The 20,205-nt window shown below is 40.5% G+C and overlaps 1 protein-coding gene across 11 annotated transcripts in view; it reads left to right on the top strand.

Moving 5' to 3' along the window:
- The window catches only part of KIAA1217 (KIAA1217 ortholog), a 345,281-nt gene that overhangs the window by 230,092 nt on the left and 94,984 nt on the right, over window positions 1-20,205 (top strand). For all 11 annotated transcript variants that reach the window (XR_003993036.1, XM_030496694.1, XM_030496766.1 and 8 more), the window contains one exon: window positions 16,947-17,142. Coding sequence is in view for 10 of the 11 variants with exons in the window: in XM_030496694.1 (XP_030352554.1) it covers window positions 16,947-17,142 (196 nt within the window). In the remaining variant the exon portion in view is untranslated. The remainder of the gene's footprint in view (window positions 1-16,946; window positions 17,143-20,205) is intronic.

Genomic DNA, 20,205 nt, shown 5'->3' with positions numbered 1-20,205 from the left:
ACAGGTATGTGTTTAAATAAGGGTGGAAGGTAATAAATTCATTTAATAATAAGAGAGGTAGGCTTTTTATGTTTGATATTGCAGTTCAAAGTTTTAGGTGTTCTAAGAGAAAATCTAGGAGACTGTGGTTAACAAAAACCTCACTACCGCACTGAAACTCTGATCTTTACAAGAGGTTAAGAGCAAACTTAATGTGGTGTAGAAGTGCGATACTTTTCTGTAGCAGTTTTCCCTGAAGCGTGCTGGAAAACTGTTGATGAGTTAATTATTGCAGAAGCCTTGTAAGGTAGACAGGTACCATAAATTCAGTTGTATATGATGGGCCAGGACAACAGGAAAAGTGATCTTGTAAGGACTGAAATGGGAATCAAACCTTGATAACTCTCAGAATATAGAAAGCTATATTGGACATCTTTGCAGGCCTACTTAAACAAGACTTCGGGATTTTAAAATTTATGGTTTTTTCTCAAGATATTGGACTGTGGGGGATTAGAGCACCTTTGGAAGATTGCTACTGTGTATAGTTTAAAGAAAACATAACCAAATTTATTCACCCATTTCTCTGTGGTCAAAGGAATTCTGATTAATGAAAGTTTTCTAAGAATGCTTTGTTGTATTGACAAGTAATTGGTAAGAACACTCACCAAGGAATAGGGTTGCCGCTACAATTCTGCATTGATTTGTCTTACCCAGGTTACACCTTGATGGGTGTTCTCTAAATTTTCTGCTCTATGACCTTCCCCTCTCCCCCCCCCAAAGAAACAAGGCCCATTGAAGCACCTACATTAAGTACTTTACAGCTTTCCATAAGAGCTGAGTGCAAAAGCAGGCTACTGAGTGCAGTCCCCTAACATCCTGACTTAGACAGGTACTATAATGCACAACTTCTTTCCTAAAGATGTCTAGGGAAGTAGTTAAAATGGGGATTCTTGGCAGAGACCTGCAGTTTCCAACATGTGGAATTGTGGAGTTTGAGTTGCTAGAAGGCCTGTCCATGAACATTGTTTTGTCTTATGGAGAAACACAGCAGAAAGGTGGAACAAAATGAACGTACAGCCACACTTCTGCTTATGCTGTCTTCTGAGTAATTACCACATAATGATATTCTTTTTTTCTCTTTCAGTGTGGGGGAGTAACTTCTGTAACATTATCATTTTGAATAAGAAATAATCCAAATTTTGATCACTTTGAGTAGCTTTTCTAAGGTGTAATTGGATGAGCTAATCACAGTCTAGAAAATAAGGTAAATTTAATCAATAGCAAAGAACAAATGATATCTAAAAGAAAGAACTTGTAAAAGGAATATTACAATTAAATCTGAGTGATGGAAGATAACAAGGCCATGCATTTTTCTGCACTTCAGAGGTTGTTGTTCTCAGTACACCATCATTTGTCATTATATACACCATACTGTGCTTTTCAGTGATGGTTACTGTATGAATAACCAGGTCAGGCAGTTGTTTAAATAAAATTGAGAGAAAAATACAGAAAAATGAGAGAGAGGAACAGCTATATTCTTTAAACATCATATTTTCTCTATTATTCTTTCTTACTTTTCAAAATACTGGATACAGCTCATGAAAATCTTTTCCTTCTTAGGTCATCATTGCTCTTTTATTCCTTTATAAAGATTCATAATGGTTTTTTGTTGTTTATCTTCAGCAATATATTGTGATTCCAAGAAGACATTATAACAATAGGAGGAAGGAAATGAGTAATAGGAGAGAAAGACTATTGGAAACAAAGATACTGTGTTTGTCTAATTGTCCCTGTTTCTACCTGTGGGACAGATACAGAAAAATGGTAAACAATATTCTTGCCACTTAGCAAAACTTAGTGTCTGAATCCATATTTAAACTGAGAGATGTCTCAGATATTACATGTCAGTGGCTGAAAACCCCTAATTGAACCACTAATTCAAAATTGCTCTGTTCCCTGCAAATCTGGCCAGAATTAGTAGGCGGCGCAGTGAGGTGCCTCCTTGTAAACTTGTACGCCTCATTAGGCAACCAGCTTTGAGATCCTCAGCCAATGTTTTTTCAGTTTTCCGTGCCTGTAGGCTTTTTGCATACAGAATTTTGCATCCTGGAAGAGCGGTACAGGTTCAGATTCATAGGTTCAAATCAGGTTCAGATTACCTTAGAGAAACTAGATCCAACTATCATTTTTTCTCCATCCTGCACCAACCAGTCTGAGTTTGCATGTTGCATTGCACAGTGATACTTAAATACTGTAGCAGGGGGCAGACAAATCATAAAAAACAAGAATAATTTATTTTATTTATTTTCTTGGTTACTTTTATGTGAAATGTGGAAAGTGAAGAGTCTGATGAACTCTCACCACTGTGGGTATTAGGGCCCAAGAACAACCAAATGATCAGTTCATGCCTAACTTTCTGAATGAAAATAGTCTCATGGATTTTTTTTTGATTATTCTTAATTATGTGCCTAAATACATACTTTTAAGCATAATTCCATGACAGAGTCAAGACTGAAATATACAATACCCTGCAGGATCTTGCTTAAAAACCCCTAAACTTACAAGTCATCTAAGGTGAACAAGAAGTTATGTTTTTCCTTTATATTACATATGAAGCGGAGTATGGATGTAATATTGTATTTCTGTGGAGACAGTGCAAAAATATGGAGCTTCAACATAGCATCTTCAGATGGGTGGAGAGACAGCAAAAGGGGGAAAGCTGTGTGACCCTGGAGAACTTCTGAACCTCTTGAATACAAGGCATTTTTTTACTTTAAAGGTGTAACTATTCTACATCTGTAAAAATGTGTGATTTGGAATATGATTTCTATTCCAGAGATGTTTTAAAAATTGACTCATTCTAGTTGTTTGATTTTAATACTTATTAAATATCACATGAAATTATATAAAATATTAGCTTTAATCGTCACTAAAATAAAATGAAACAAAAGTTTTTAGGAGTTTTTGACAAGAACTGAGAAAAAAACAGAAACAATAATGAAGAGGAGACTCTTCTACACTTTTTTGTTGTTTGGAAATTTAAAAAAAAGAAGTTGGCCAAGTTAACACATGTCATTTTCAGCTTTAATGTTCAGTGAGTTGGAGCCAAAGAACATACGCAGTGTGAGGGATGCTGTAGATGTATAGTGTGCTGGAAAACGCAAATCCTGAAACATAAGAAGACCTAATGTTTTGTGCAGAGCCCTTCCTTTGTTCTTATCTCTCTGACTGCATTCCTGGTTTACATTTCACTGGTCTTTTTTTGTTTCCATGCTTTCTTTTGTCATTGGCCATCTTTTTTCCTCAGTTACTTAAATGCTATCTTGCAGATTGCTTGCAGTTGATCCTGTACATTGACTGTCTTTTCATGTGATAAAAGACTTCACCCTTTCCCTTCTTTGGCAAATACTTGTGTACTTAAAATTTCTGTTGGAAGAAGCTCTTTGGCCTGAGCGCAACTGAGTTACCATCCTGACTTTTTCCCATCCCAGCATTGTTGAGAAACATCACTTTTTCACATCCTCCCCACAAAACCATTGTGCACAGGAAATAGGCAGTTGATCCTCATTTCCTTCCTTCAGTTTCAAGCTATTTAAAAGGACTTATGAATCAGCATCTCATTTAGTTGTATATCATCATCTACATACTTATCTCTAGCCTTTTGTGTTTTCATTATCGTTTCCCTCCAGCTGATTGCATGTCTCTGCAGGATCTCACTCAGAGACTGTAAACCTAGGGAACACTAATTGGCATCATAATATCCTGGCTAACCTGGCTTTGCTTCATACTATACCTATGCGTTTCTCTGATTTTAGCCACTTCTTTTCTCAGCAGCTGTGTCATCTTCCTGGGTGACACATGATAAATGTAATGTGTTTAATGTATTCTGACTTTGTAAAGGCTTTCCTTTTGAAATCCATCAGAAGCATAAATCAAGCGCATATTACACAGACTGAAAAAAAGAGGAAAGCTTAACGTGCTCCTCTATTTCTCCACTTTCTCAGCATGCCAGTACCTCACTGAAAAGGCACTTCGGCTTGTATTGTCACTGCCAGCAAGAACAGCAGTTCCTGCAGTGGGAGCACATTGCACTCCTGACACCCTTCTGTGACATTATTTCAGACTGACTCAAGGGGACAGATGTCTCCTACTAAATCATCAACACAACTGTCGCAAGCATCTGCCTTCTCCTTTGCAGAATTAGAATTTCAGTGTTCAACAGGCCCAATCCTGTTTAAAATGGTGAATACTTTCCTTTGATCTGCTTAGCGAGCAGATTCCACAAGGCAGACTTACAGTTCATTCACCCTTGTTTTGAAGGCCCTGGGATAATGAGTCAGCCAGCCCCAAGGTATTAATCCTTGTCCTCCCTAAATTACTGCATGCTAATCCTTTGGGTACTACCTTACAAGTGGTATTCACAAGACTATTCTTATGACTGACATTCAGGACATTCCTGGCAACCTTGCTTTCCTCCTATGACTCTTAGCTTTCTACTCCTTTTTTCCAGGGCCACCACTTGCTCTGTTTAGGCTTAAAGTTCAAAAGCAACATGTTTGGCAGGTGTTTCCTTTGTCTCTGGTACCTTTCTCCCTACCGTAAAGACTGGCTCCTGAAATTAGTTTTTCTTCATGTAACACCCTATCCTGCTCATACTTGCCATTAGCGAGGCTCTGCAACCACTCCGTTAGCGGTGCACCGTTTCCCAGCCCTTGTTTCCACTCTCCTCCTTGGCCTCTAACTTTTTTCACTTTTTTCCAGAGGAAATAACTTATGCTTTCTTGCTGATTTTCTCCATGTTACCTTTATATGTCTACCTGCTTGCATTAATCTGTTTCCTAGCATGCCAGTCAAACATGGACAAGAGTTGGTACATCTTGTCTTCTACCTACTTGCTTTCACAACTCATGAAGTCTTAACACTAGTTCCAACACGAGCTGCTCTGCTCTAAGGGTATTTGGTAACAGGCTGCGGAAATAGCTGTCATTCTTCCAGCTCACTGGGACAGGCCCACCTTTTATAGGTTGTCCTCATGCTGTTCAAGCAGGCCAAGTAATGTTCATTCATCTAAGGAGCTGCACTCTTATATATGGGAATGAAATTGCAGGCTCTGTTCAACTCCAGTAAGGAGGAGGCATGGGATCCTATCTGCTGGCCAGTAGAGGTTGCTCAGAGCATGTTAGTTGAGTGTTCTGTACTCTACAGCTCTTTATTTCTCAGTAATTGAAGTCTGGGGTTTTTTAATCTTCTGTGGGATTTGTTCCAACATCCTGCTTCTCCTCTCATGCCGGTATTTGCTCCGATGCCTCACCTTTCTGGAACAATGACAGAGTTGGCAAGGGAAGCAGGAGACTGGGGGTTGTCCCAGGAATCTGTCCCTGGGGTGGGTGAGATTGCAGACCTTGCTGCATCTGGAAATTGCAAAGCTCTCCTTGAATTCATTTCCCATCATTGTGGGCTATATATATCCACATGCATGCCCGCAGATGGAAAGTAAATGATATTCCTCTCAATCTAGGAGGAAAAGAAGAAATAGATCATTATTGTTTTCCCTCTTTAAATACCCTTGAGGTCATCAGAGTGCTGATGAAGGCGGCAGTGTGGTGTTGAGTTTGGAAAGGAATATAGAAAGTATAGAAATATTTTGGAAAGTTCCAAAGGAAGCCATGCTTCAGATTTGGATTCAAACCCAAATGTCTTCAAATTTCATTCATTGTAAGGTCTTTACATGGTCTGCAGTAATGGTCTTGATTATATTTCTCTCATATTGGCATGTCTGGATCTTCTTTAGGTAATCCAAAGTTTGCTCTGTAACACTGTGGGGGCCTTATTTGCCTCCTTGTGCTACCTTATGCAGGAATCTGTGAAGCCTGCTACTGCAGTGCTCTTGTGGTTCTGCATTTGTGCGTGGTTTGCTTTTTCCTGCAAGACAGTGTTTATTCAGAGAATGCGAACTGTCAATCCTGCATCACATCCATATCATTTCAGATCAACTCCTGTAAGAGCAGTGTGAGTCTTCTGGATCTAGGTGGACTAGTTTTATATATTTTAACTGCAAATTCTCATCTATCTACTTGCTTTAAAATTAAACTAAATACAATGTTATGATAAGAGGAGGGGGAGAGGTAAGCATGCAGACAACATTTTCCCTGGATTGAGGGTGGAAGTGTTTCTGGTTTTGTCAAGCATCCTCATTTCCTTACCCACCCTTAGGTCAGAATTAATGATTCACTTCCTTCAGGGGTAGGAAAGTCCAGAGAAAAGTGACACAGTCTTAATTCCCCCTGCGATGACAGAGTTTGAGTAAACCGAGTAGCTCAAGTTGATCCTATGCAATGCCTTTAGGGAATATTGCTGCCGGTGCACTGTTGTGGTAGCGATTGACACTTGTTCTTTGATCTTCAGCAGCCCCACAATAGAAGGGTCCTCTGAGATACTAGGTAAGATAGACAGCTGCTTAATTTCCTCCATCTTCAAGGCAGTTATACAGAAAGCCCATTGGTACCTTTTGGGGCCCCTGAAATACCCTTTCCTGAGTTAGTCTATGCCAAGGACACATGGAGCCTGTGGGTCAGACAAAGTGGGGTGCTTTTGCCACTCCTTCCCAATCAGGCTGATTTCAGCCCCCAATACCATTAGTTGTTGGGATTCCCCTGTCAGTCCAGAAATACAAATGGGCTCTGCCACTTGATGGCGTTAGGGTACACTGTGCACCAGTGTCTACTAGAGCTTTAACTCCTGTGGGACTGATGTGCCAGGCCATTATTCCCACAGTCCTGTACACCCGGTTGTCCCTCTCCTCTATCTCACTGGAACCAGGACCCCTCTAGTCCTGGTCATAGGATTCTCTGCTTACTTCTTGTAAAAATGGATTAAAATTCCTTTCCATAGTATCAGGAGTAAGATTGGCCCTTCCGGTCTGTCTGGGGAACTGCCCACTGGAGACTGGAGCAGCAACTTTCCTGGAAGGACCCCTATTTATGATTGGTTTTCCTTGCAATTCACTAATGTCCTTTCCAAAGTGTGGTCTTGTTGTGTAATGATGCCAGAATGTCAAGCAAACATGCAGTATGAATTTTTCCTCTGGAAGTCTCATGTATTTGGCATTGAGATGGGATTTAGTCCTTGAAGAATCCATAACTTTTTTCTTCTTAATCAGGAGAATACTTTAATTGAAGGCAAATAGAACTTCTCAGGTTTGCATGTGTGGGGTGGTGACATTATAAAAACATGAAAAACCCTAATACAGTTTCAGTATTACTGAGACATTAGCAACAGACTGTTTTGTCTTTGTGGTTTGGAATTGGAATTCATCCAGTTGTTGCCAGAAGGCTACATTTAATTTGTACTGTGTTTGCATAAATAGCTTATTTATAAAAATCGCATTTAACTTGAACAATTCTAAATGATGCATTTATCATAGAGAGAAAAATGATCTATTGTTCTCTTTAAATGAAATGGTACTGACCTTCCAAAGTATCCAATTGGCAAAAACATGAAAAATCACAGCATACTTATATGTTGCTTATCTTGTCCCCATAATCAGCTCTCGTATGCTCATATCCTCTGGGTTTGTAAAATTCAAAAGATTTTTTGAATTATTCTCTTAATTATGATGTTGCCATTATAATGACTTGCTAAATAAGATTCTTTAACAATGATGTCCTTGTTATCAAAGCAGTTGGGTTTCTTTGCCTGGTATGAATAGCTGCATGCTCTGAACAGGGCAGCAACAGTTGTCGTAGGAGCCTGACTGGCTGAAGGAGGAATTGATTGCTCAGAGAAGGTTGTTTAGAGCACTATACAAAACCTCTTTTACCCCCACCTTTATCCCACAGGCAAACGAAGATTAAGGAAAGTGTATGACCTCCACCTATAAGGGCTCAAACAGCAGTAGGCGATTACCCGTCCAATTGGCATCTCATTCATGTGTTGGAGGAAAAAGCTGTTTGGGGTTTTTTGGCCCTTAAACTCCTTTTAGCTTATTTTCACATTTTGTATGATTTAAGATCAGATGTAGAATAGTAGAGAAAGATGTGATTGGAGAATATCTTTTAATCATACCATAGTTTATCTTTTATTCTTTTTAAAGTTGTGGTTAATCAAGAGTAATGCAGTATTTCTAAGTTCTGCTTGAAGGATTCCATGTCTCTGTAGTAAGTGTGAAACCAACACAGACGTGTAATGACTGCTGCTAACTCCAGCCAAAAGTTGTATCATTTCTTAAGAAGAATGCATATTTTGCCATTTCTTGTCAGATATGGTTGCTAGATACATATTTGAATCTGTGTGGCTCAACTCTCTTTCATTAACTCTTATCTTAGAAGAACATTCTCAATTTCTTTGACATGCCACCACATGTAGCACATCTGAACTGAGTCCAGCAAGGGTCCTGAGAATATTGTATATTAAGTATTGATAGCGCATATTGTTCCCTGGCAATGTGCCTTTCCTTCATCATTTTTCAGTGCCTTTCCTCTCCCTCTTTTCCCCATCTCCTCTCCCTCTCCGATCTGTATACTTTCAGTATGTACAGGTTATTATCTTTTAATTTCTATTGTTCTTTTTTCTTTTCCTGTTAACAATTATCTCTCCCCCCTTCCCTTCTTTTCTCTCTTTGATCCACAGGTTTTGCAATGCATGTTGGTCTCCCTTCATTCAGAACTTGACATTCAAAGGTACTTGATGAAAATTGAATCCTCTCAGAGAGTTAGTACTGTACTTTCTTTTTTCTGCACTCTGCTGTGGATTGAGTTTGTTACCCTTTAATTGTGTCTTGCTTCACAACTAGTGTTCTCAAATAATATGGATCTGCATGCTTTTTCCCTTTGTATTTCACAGCAGCAAAGTGTCTTTGATACAGATTAATTGCATATGGGAGTGTGATGCATGTGCATCCTTTGACAGTTTTTTTAATTGACTTTTCCTTAATGGCATGACAGATACAAAGTTCACACTCTTGTCTTAGATGATTTGAAATCCACCAAAATTCAGTGGGAGGTCCTAGGTAATATGTGATCCCTACGAGCTGTCTAAATTCTAACTTTATTTACGTATTTATACATTCTTGAAACTGGTTTAAGGGGTAAAAATCTTGCTGCAAAGTTAAGGACAGCTCTGTAGGCACAGCAGTAAATACTTTTATTTGACATGTAAAAAAAATCTTAATTCTGCAACTTGTAAAATGATCTTACAGGTGCACAGTGTACATATATCTCACCTGTATCTCACGTTTCTTCCTGTTGAGCTCCTCTTCCATTTCTATGTGGCATTTCTATAACGCCATATAGAATGGATGTCTACTATAGCTACTTTTTTGCCCTCTCAGGCAGTGCATGTGCCCATGCCTTTTAGATATGTACTTAAAAGGTGCCTCTTCATGGTTTCTACTGCAGTCAAAAGTGCAATCACAAAAGCACCAAGATAACACGTGCTGCGAGCACCGAATGAGGCCATGGAGCATGCAGACTGCACAGTGGCTTATTTGCACCTGATTTGTCGCTTCCCAACTTGTTTTGTTTCCACTTCCAGGATTTAAGTAGGCCAATAAACATGCTGACCACAGGCAAACGTGTGGAGAGTAGCAAGGCATTTCCCTCCTTTGCCAGGGAAATGGCCTAGAGGGAGGAAAAAAAAAAGTGAAAAGGCCATCGTGACAAGTTGGACGAGAAGAGCAGGAGAAGCTCCTCTCTTCCAAAGCACCTCTCATGCAGCAGCCCCCTAATTCTCCCTAGGTGCCAGAGCAACAAGCTCTGATAAGTGGTTCATCACACATTTATTTCCATGAGTAGAGGCTAAAAATAAGTCACCGGTGTGGGTGTGCTGCTGCTGGCAGCAGCTTTGCCTCCCGCTTGCTTATCCTGAGTGTTTGTTCTTGCTGGGGGCTGCCAGGGCTGGCCCACAAGGAGGGCAGCACACACCCTGCCCCGAAGTCCCCTCTCCCCCTCACCAGCCTTCTTCATGTTGATGCCTCTTCGGTTTTTTTTTGGTTATTTTTAAAGTAGTATGTTAATTAAGAGCCCCTTCTTAGCTTGTAGAAACAGAAAAACAGGTTTTTCCAGGACTGCTGCATCGTGTTCCTTTGCTTTGGGAAACAGACACCACAAAAACAGACTCCTCCTATTTTCCTTAGGGACATGTGTGGGAGAACAGGGATGGGTAGATAATAATTTTCTTGAATCAGAACACACTATCCCCTAGGTACATTTAGGCATCTGGTGTATATATACTTATATTTATTTCCCCCTCCTCCTCTTTTTTGCATGTGGTTTTAAGCATGTAAAGATCTTTCTCCTTTAATCAGCATAATGACGGTTTTTGTTTAAATCATCCCTTTTAATCTTCAGAGTTCTCATGATGGTTTGGGGGATCGTTGTAGGTAGGAGTTACCTCACCCGCTGCTGATGAAACGCAGCCATCTCCCGGATGGAACAAGGGGTCATGCTGGCTTGTGAGTGCTTCACAGTAGGGTTTTTAGGAGGGAAAAGAGAAATAGCTTCCAACTGAAACTGCCATAAGATTTTAATTAAGACAAATGTCGATGTCCAGGCTGGAATTTACGGATAACTTATTTAACCAAAGTAATAATAAACTGAAGCTATGATGCAAGAATAAGACAGACTGTGAAAGAATTTTGCTGTGACCAAAATTGATGGAGCCATAGAAACCTTTGTGTGCAAACATAGAGAGGTGATCAGTCATTTTTTTAAATTCGGCTATCACGTTCAAATAAATACTTCATATCACAAAGCATTAGAATAAAGCAGTCAGTTGTATGTTTTTATTTTAAAATGAAAGGTTTCCTTCATTCAGTGTGACTTTTGCTTTTTACCAGTGGGTGACTATTAGTTTTGTCTGTTGTTTTACTTCAATTTCTATTCTAAAATCTCAGGCTGGCATTTTTTAGAAAGAGAAAACCTTGGATTTGGACAGAAACATGCTGAGAAATATTTTTACACTTTAACTTGGATGGCTTCAGTTTTTCTGATACTTCATGTGTTCCAAAGAGATGCCACAGCATGTTGCATATTTCAGTCTGGACTTGTCTGGACCGATTAAGCTGCTCTTAGACGGGCTGCTGAGTTCCTTAGGGCAACATTTTCAAATGCAAGTTCCTGCAATTAAACGTCTGAATAAGAGGTCCAGCAGTATAACTGCTGAGCACCTACAGCTTTTATTGCTTCTAATTAATATCTTCACTGTAAACACACAGCTTTCCTGAAAAACAGGCTTCAGTTTGTCTAGGTGCTTGCAGTTAGAAACCAAAGTTTGAAAATGTTGCTTCATGTCAGTCATTTATAACAGAGATTCATGAAAAACTTTTTCTGCTAACTCTGCGGATCACTCTACTGAAGAGTGAGTCCTGCGAAGGGCGAGCAGGAGTCAGCAGCCTGTGGATGTCCTGCTCTGTGATTCACAGCACTCAGGATTAAAGAAATGGGTTTTGGCGGCTTGCCACAGCAGGGAGCTTGCAGCTGGCCACCAACAGGAGCTAGCAAGGCTTCTGGGAAAACGTGCAGATTTTTAGGATGATTTGGCTATCATTCCAACCTAAAAATATGGCAGATAAATTCTGACACATCATTAGACATGTTTTCTCCACTAGGTGAAAGAAACTGGGATCAACATCAGTAAATATGAAGAGTGGTAATAAAGATCCTGTCATAAACAGAGAGAAGTTTTGTTTTCAGATAAATTCATAGAATTGAGTAAAATAATCACTCAGCATGGCATCCTAACCCTACATAGCAGTGGGCTCTGGTAATGCGTGGCTGTGACTGAGCGCTACCAGGTTTTAATGCAGCACCTTCCTGTGGCAGCTGGTGCCATTGGCTGAGTTATCTTCCCCTCCTTCTCATTCACACAGAGAGGGAAGGGGAAAGCTTTCTTTTATGTTCTTTGGGAAAATTCTTCAGGGTATGTTTCCTCCTTTCCTCAGAGCATGAGAAGATCTGCATTGGGCTGTACCGCAGGTTCATGTACACTGAATTCATTGCTTTGCTTAATTACTATACTGCAGGTGGCCAGGGGAAGGCTCTGGGATTTGTGCTCTGCTAGCATTACTCCTGTGGTGAGTATGGTGAGCTCAGGCTTTCCTCAGGACCGCCAGCAGCAGGAGGAGGCTGGTAGTGCTGCAGCCAAGGAACAGCTTGGGCAGCACATGCAGAATGTGCCTCAAAGTCAGGGAGGCTGCAGGCAAGTGGGGTACCTTGGTTCAGTGCTAGGGATGGTGGGCAACTGTGTCTCTCCTTATCAAGGAGGAAAGACTTCCAGCCATTCATGCTACAGAAATTAATGTTGCCACCAAACTGAGAGTACTTGTGAGCAAGGACTAGCTTTGTAACTTGTTGTCATTGATTCAATAGAAAACAGTGAAACATATTTGAAATACAGAAAAAAAGCCAGACATCACTAGCCCATGAGCCCACATCAGGAATAGTATAACTAACTCCTACACAGTATGCACGTTGTCGAGTGGGCAGTTGCTCTCTTCAGCTCTTGAGAGTACAGATGCTGGCATACGCCTGCTCCTGGCATGGTACCATGGTACCTGTGTTAATATGGGGCCCCAAAGACTCTTTGGAAGATCTTTGGAAAAGAGATCCTTCCTTGAAAGAACCAGAATTTGGATCTGACACAAATGTGAAGAAGCAACATTACAAGAATCTATATCCTTGTAAATAAAATAGTATATCCTAAGTAAAATAGTAATCTCAAAATACTATGTAATTAGATGTAAGTTTTCACCAGAATTGATCATCCTTATTTTGGCCTTTCCGTTCTGCTGAGCTTCTTACCCATAGGTAACATCTTTTATCAGAGAAGTCCTTAAAGAAGTTCAGCTCTACTCAGCTGGCTGAAAAATAAGCCTATTGCTCAAAGAAAACATGCAGAGGGATGTCTCCTAACCTGTGGGAGGGGGGAAGTCCATTGCTGACTGAGGAAGTTGTACCCTGAATAGTACTAGCACAGGGGAAAAGAAAGAGTCCTGCTGCCTAGTTCTGAGCCTTCTGATTACTGGCATTTATCCCAGAGGTGTGGCTTGGAAAGTGCTGGTATTTCCTTGGTTTTGTGTGACTGTGTCGAGTATCTGTTTACAAATGTTTTAATTTTGGATAGTGATACTCCTTAGTGGGCATGTCTTGAGGTTTCTTCCCTGCTAGGTATTATGGTTTTTGCCCTTTGCTAGCAGATACATTTAAAAGGCAGCCACCCAAGAACAGTGATGTCCTGGTCATTGCTTTCATTTGATTTATGCAATCCTGACTCTCATAGCAGCAGTCTACACTGAAAAGTCTCGTCGTGTTTTGATAGGTCCTGAAACATGGGCTATATGGTGAATTTTTATTTCGTAAATGGTTCTACTGTGTGCTAGTTCCTGAAAAGTACTTAAAGGGACACTTCCTGAAATATTATTTTAAGCTTTTGAATATTTTTTTGCATATGTTCATGAACTTTATATGGAAAAAATATATAGGCTATGACGTTAAGTATTTCTTTGCTATCTGTCTTATTTATCTTACTTGATGTTGGAATCAGCATGCTGAATACTTATTACAAGGGTTGGATAATACTGAAGGTTTTGGCCTTGCTTTACTCAGTTATCTTTACAAGTCCTTGTAGGTTATGTCTCCATAAATGTTGCATGTTGTCTCCCCACTTCAATGGCTGGATTTCCTAAGAAGTCCTGCCTAATACACTTGACTATTAGGTAGCATCAAGCCTACTGGTCATTGCCAGTAACAAAAAATTATTTCCTATCAAAATGTGTTCATATCTTTCAGTTACTTGAATAGCCACTGTTGCTGTGTTTGAGGATTTTTTTTAAATCTGTTCAAAATACAGAATTACTCCCTAAATGCAATGGTTACAGGAGTTGAGCATGATGAATAGCTTGAAGCCTTTCATAAACAGTGTGTATATATGGGGGATCTTGTTAATAGTTTGCATTGGTTTTACATTTGTATTACTCCAGTTAGAGTGGAAACACTACGGATTTGCTCTGGTGTATGGCAAAAGGAGGACTGGTGTTCATGTCTAAGTAGAATCTGTGATGTGCCTGTCTTGCTTCGGAAGGCTCTGGTGTGCCTTTTGGGGCTGCAGCATTTGGGGTGAGGAATGAGGGCTGCCAAAAGAGGTCTTCTTTAGTGTGGTGGGCTGGCCTTGGCAGGACACCAGGTGCCCACCAAGCCTCTCTATTAATCTTCTCGTCAACAGGACAGCAGGGGGAGAAAATACGATGGAATAAAACTTGTGGGTCAAGATAAAGGCAGTTTAATAAAGCAAAAGCAGGCCATGTGCTGAAGCAAAGGAAACCAAAATACTTATTTTCTATTTCCCATCAGCAAGTGATGTCCAGACATTTCTTGGGAAATGGGGCTTCCATATGCATAGCAGTTGCTCCAGAAGACAAATGTAATGTCAAAATCTGCCCCACCTTAGCTTTTATTGCTGAGCAGACATCATATGGTATGGAATATTCCTTTAATCAGCTTGAGTCAGTTGTCCTGGCTACATCCCCTCCCACGATCTTGCCCACCCCCAGCCTACTGGTGAGGGGGGAATGTTGGAACACTGGAGTGTCATTGACACCTTTCTAACAACCAGTACGAAGCATGGTACTATGAGGGCTGCTATGGGGAAAACTAACTCCATCTCAGCCGGACCGAATACCTTTAGTCACAGTAATGATGGCATTGTCATCCAGGGGACCTGAGATGCTGTGTTAGGTCCTAAAGAATTGCCCCAAGGGCAGTCAGAGAAACACAGCATTGGAGAGGTTAGCTCCACCTGCACATTGACAGGACGCGCTGGGCAAGCGCACAGCTAAAGCTGTGTCTATTGCTTCTGGTAGTGAAGTATCCCCTTACTGCTTAAGTATGCACCTGTTCATATGCATTGGTAAACTATATGCCTGCAACTGCATGTCTCGAATGACATCTGGGAATTCCAATGACAGAGAGACAAAAATAAGTAAAAGCAAAGCAAAGTAAGCTTGATTCATATATCAAAATATTTTTTTCTTAAAGAAATGAAAGCAATACCCTTCCCAACAAACCCTGAAGTTAAAGGCCTTTTGAGGGTTGATTTTGTTGCTGTTTTTGCATTTTGTTTTGGGTTTAGTTATGGTTTTCTACAAACCGAGAATTGTGTGCTATCTAGCTCCCTATTAATGGATACATAGAGGTAAGTTATTAATCAGTACAAGGAAATACAAAGCTGTAATGACTTGGCTTGGTAGTACTTCCATTATAAGCCTGTGTAAATAAAATGCTTCAGCGGTGATGGTTCCCACACCATTTTGAGAAGTTGAATCAAGAAGTACTGACTAATGAAATTCTTTCTGTGTGTTTGCAGGTCACTTGTCACCTCTGTAAGTTTTCAGGCACAAGTCCCTGTATTTACAACCTGCAGACTAGTGCTGACCATGTCAAAGGCGCTTCAAAGCATACTTTAGTTTGCTGAGAATAAATGTTGTTAGCTTTAAGTCCTGCAAAAATTCAATGCTCTTGAACAATTTCACTGTGGGACATTGGATAATACCTAGTATTTTAATATCAGCATTTCAAAAGCGAAAAGTTCTGGAGGATTTAGTTTTCTTGTGAGGTATTTCGAATTTATTGACCTTTGTGAGCAACAGCACAACTTGGCAACAACAGGCCTCTACAGCCAGCTAATTAAAATCTAATAAAAGTTAAAGTTCTTCATACATTCAAGGTCACATAGGGGATATTATGTAGTGCATGCTATTGCTGAAACAAGCTCATCTCATTTCACTTGAAAAACCACTGAAGCTACCAGATGTCAGCAAGATAAGTCATCTTGACTTTCCAGAAAGAAGCTAAATCTTTTCTGGATCTTGACAGCATCTTCAAACCTAGAGCTTGAAGTTGATTTTAATACAGGGGATTTTTAACATACTAGCGTCTGACCTTAAATGATAGCGAAGAGGAAAGTATATATATTTTATGATATCTTGTGCCTGGTGCTGATTATAGGCCTTTATAACATTAATATTTACATACTGGTTTTGGGACAGAGCAAACTTGCTTTGCTTTGAATTTCTGCTTGCACAGTGTCTGTCCCAGTTTGTTGTGATACAGAGTTTCCTTGGGAGACTGGAAGATTATTCTTCCGAAGTAATAGTAAGATGTGGTTGAGGAAGTTTCACTAAACAGTATTTGGGTATACGTCTTAAAGCAACCCCTCTTTGTAGAAAGCACTTAGAATGCCACTTACAGCTAACAAGAAAAATGTTCAGGACATTGTATCTCCTCTTGAGTGTGTTTTTATTAGGCAGATCTTACAATGGAGAGTCAGTAGAAGTTCATGAATGAAACCATTTCTCTTCCGTCTTGAGACAGCTGGTTTTTTCCAGATACTGTGTTTAGCAATTTACTAGTATGATTGCCTGGTAAAAATCACAGTTAACTTGGTCTCTTAATGGCAGACATTTCTGATTTATGCTGATGAAACAAAAAGTAAAATAACTGTTTGTGATTTCAGCTAGAAATGTCAGATGACTGTTTTGGCTTTGCTGCATGACCTGTACCTTTCATAGATGGAACAGCAGAATATACAGAGATTGGTAGCTTACAACTACATCACCGTGTTTCTTTTCAGAGGATTTTTCTTAGTAGACTTGTCAACATAAGAGTAGGTATGTGTGGACATGCCTACTCTATAATGGTTGTCTGAGCAACAAAGAATGGCATTACCATATATCTCCTCAGCATATGCCTTATCCTCAGGGTCTTGTTAGCAACAGGATTTGCAATGTGGATGTACAACCATAAAAACTGCAGCAGAATACCCAAGAACACTGTTTTCCTAAATAACCTACACAGAAGTGACCTTCAGCATACCTGTTTTTTAAGAAGTTTGGACTTCTGCCGCCTTCTCTTTGTCTCCCCCCCTTCCCATATTCTGGTTTCAGTAGACCAATAATGAAATCCTCTGTTTTGCAGACAAGAAGCCCCAAACCGTCCCAGAGCCCGCAGCCCAATTTGGGTGACCAGACAGAACACCTCTCTGAAGCATCTGTCGATTCCTTAGAGGCCATGTCTGAGGGTGATTCTCCAACCCCCTTTTCGAGGGGCAGCCGCACACGAGCGAGTCTTCCTGTGGTGCGGTCAGCAAACCAAACGAAGGAAAGATCACTGGGTAAGACCCTGCTTCACTCCTTCTTCTCTCTGCTTTTAGCCTGTGTTTCCCATTTGTGCATTTAAAATAGTTTTAAAATAGTTTGGGGTTAAAAAAATACAGACTTTGGTAGCAAATTATTTTCAATGTCAGGTTGTTCTTTGGAAATGAGCTCAGCATGGGCCACTGTGTAACTTGGGGGAATGGTGAAATTATTTTCATAAGATCTGAAAGTGTGCTGGGAACATGGTAGACAAGGAGAAAGACGCAGACTCCGACATGAAATGCTGACTAACAGTTAAAACTCAATATTGCAAGTACTTTTTGCCGAGCCTGCACACTATGTGGCAGTGAACTTAATACAAGATTGCACCCTCATTTTCAGACAGGAGACACAGGCTTTTTTTACTTAATCATTTCTTCAAAGCCAGACCTAGTTGGAAGAAACCTAGACATTATGCCTGACAGGTCCAGCTCTTAGTGAAAAGGTTTGATATTTACATGGCAGTAGCTTTCCAGGCAGAGGATTTGAACAGATATGCTGACAGAGATGCCCTTTACTTCAGGGCAGGGCCCTTCCATCTGCATGGTGACACGGGTGATATGTCAGTGCAAGTGGATGGCTCTGATTCCCACATTCTTCCCATATCTCAGGGTTGAATTAAGACCGGCTGTGAACCAGAGCTCCTTTTATGATGGTGGATTTTGTCCTGGAGACTCTGTTCTCAGCTGATGGATGGTACAAGTAAAGGCTGTTTTCTTGAGGGAAGACACCAGAGGGCAGTTAAACTGCTGTGAGAAGATACCATAACTCGCATGCGGATTGCTGAGGAAGGCAGGTTTTTGCTTGGAGGTAATAAAGTGAAATGCTACTTTCCTGTAGGCTCATCTTCTAACATACAGAGTGACATAAACCAAAGGCTGGGCTGTAAATCATACCATGCTTGTAAGCTTGTCACAGTGGTTTACTCGTTCCTCAACAATCTGAGACAGTTTCTGTCAAGAGTATTATGATAACTGACAAACACAACAAATGAGAAGAAAACAGGGCTGGAAGGGGTCCCTGCTGCCCTCACAGCTGGCAAGTGCAGAGCAGTGGGGTTGGGGGCAAGAGGCAGATCCCTGCCCGTGTCAGGTCATGGGGTGGCACTGCTGCCCTCCCAAAGCCTGTTGGGCCACCAATATGTCAGGCTTTTGGGGGAGAAATTTTGAAGACTCCAGCTGGACAAGACTTTGTTTTAGAGGTGTTTTTAAGAGCAAACATCTAGCACATATATGTTTACTATACACACAGAGGATTCATCTCTGCCTCTATGCTAGGGTGTCCTCAGAGTGGCTTACTTCATCCTAAATATCCTGGAAAACATGTATTTGCTTCAATGTGATGTCAAGTGGATTGGGCCTTTGCAGGTCCCTGTGCGACTCGCAGTCCAGCCTCACCATGTGGGTTTCAGCTGGCATCCAGTGATTACCCCAGGCCACATAGGGTATCTCAGCTCTGAACTTCTGCTTTGGATGTGAGCTGAGAATTGATAAACAGCTTTCAGGAAGCTTTTTATTGGCATCAAGGCGGGGTGGCCTGCTATGCACCAGTGCTTTGTGCAGTGTTTTCTCCCCAAAAGCTGAGCTAGAAACAGCTTTCTCATGGTCAGTGTGTACATCTGAAAAGAATACAACAGTCCTGTTTCTGAAAAATAATGAAGTGATTGTGACTGGGAATAAACTTGGTAACAGGAACATAGGAAGGGCCATACTGGGTGAGACCAAGAGTCCACCTGGCTCTGTATTTTGTCTCCAAGAGGGACCATAAGCAGCTAGTCTAGGCAAGAGTAAGAACAGGGTAAATATGGTATGTGTTTATGATCCTTTCCCCAACTACTCTCCAAGCTTCAAACTATCTTCGGCTTAGGGATTTTCTGGGTATGGTTTCTGCCTGTATAATAACTGTCAAGAGATATCTCCTCCAGGTATTTGTTCAGTCTCCTTTTGAACCCACGTAAATTTTTTGCATCCGCAGCAGTGCATCTGTGGTTCTGACAGCAAGTTTCAGTTGGTTTATTGCTCAACCATCACTTTTTTCTTGCTTTGTTTTGTATTTGCTTATCTGCTCTAAGTTATGCCCCCTTGTCATTGTGTTGGACGTGACAGCAAACATTAGATCGCTATCTGCTACCCCTGGGCCATATCTGATTTTGTAGGCCTGTCATTTCCCTCAGGTCATCTGTTCTCCAGGCTGAGAAGTGCTACTGTAATCATTTGTTCCTCATCTAGAACCCATCCTGGACATTTGATTATCATTGTTGCCTTTCTTTGCACTTTTCCCAGTTTTTTCAAGTATCTTTGCTGAGATGAGGGGGAGGACCAGAAGCTTACTGTTAAGTAGTCCACTCTTAAATCCCTTTTTTTTTAGCATCTGTTGCATATACTGAAATTTGTTGTCCAGGACCTAATGGAAGATGGTCACATGAAGATGTACTATTTTATTTAATGGGCAGGATTTCAGACCCTTCAAGGCACCTTATCTCAGCCTGTCTTTCATATGCTAGAGACAAGACCCTGTCTTATCCCAGTATGGACAGGCCAAATGCAGTGGGGAAAGAAAAAAAAAGGAGCATTTCAGTTGAGAGTTTTTAGATTTGAAACTGGAGCAAAATAAGCCTTTTCTGTCCTGCATTGCAAGAGGGGTCACAGCTATGTGTGTGGCTTAAGGGATCATCATATTAGCCAAAAAGGAGGTAACATGTTGTCACCACCCTACAGTCTGTTATTTTCAAGTTGTTCCAGGAACTGTTAATGGCAAATAGTTTGTTTTAAAAGATAGTCTAAAAATTATTCTAAAATAGTTCAGTTTTAGACTATTATCTTCAAAGAATTTCTTTTACAATAATGTCCTTTTCAGTCTATTCTGGAGCGTGTTCAAACACCACCATGAGCAATGGCCTGAAATTTTGCTTTTAAGACTTTTTGCAGACTGTGGCCCTGTTGGAATTGTTTTTACTTCCAGCAGTACAAGTGGAGTGTTTATTTTTAAAAAACAAGAGACTGTTTATAACTTCAATTTTAAAAGCGTCATGAAAATATTTC

Source organism: Strigops habroptila, chromosome 1, assembly GCF_004027225.2.
Source record: "Strigops habroptila isolate Jane chromosome 1, bStrHab1.2.pri, whole genome shotgun sequence".
NCBI lineage: Eukaryota > Metazoa > Chordata > Aves > Psittaciformes > Psittacidae > Strigops > Strigops habroptila.
The sequence above is the reverse complement of the archived record's forward strand: the minus strand, read 5'-3'. Positions and strand labels throughout refer to the sequence as shown.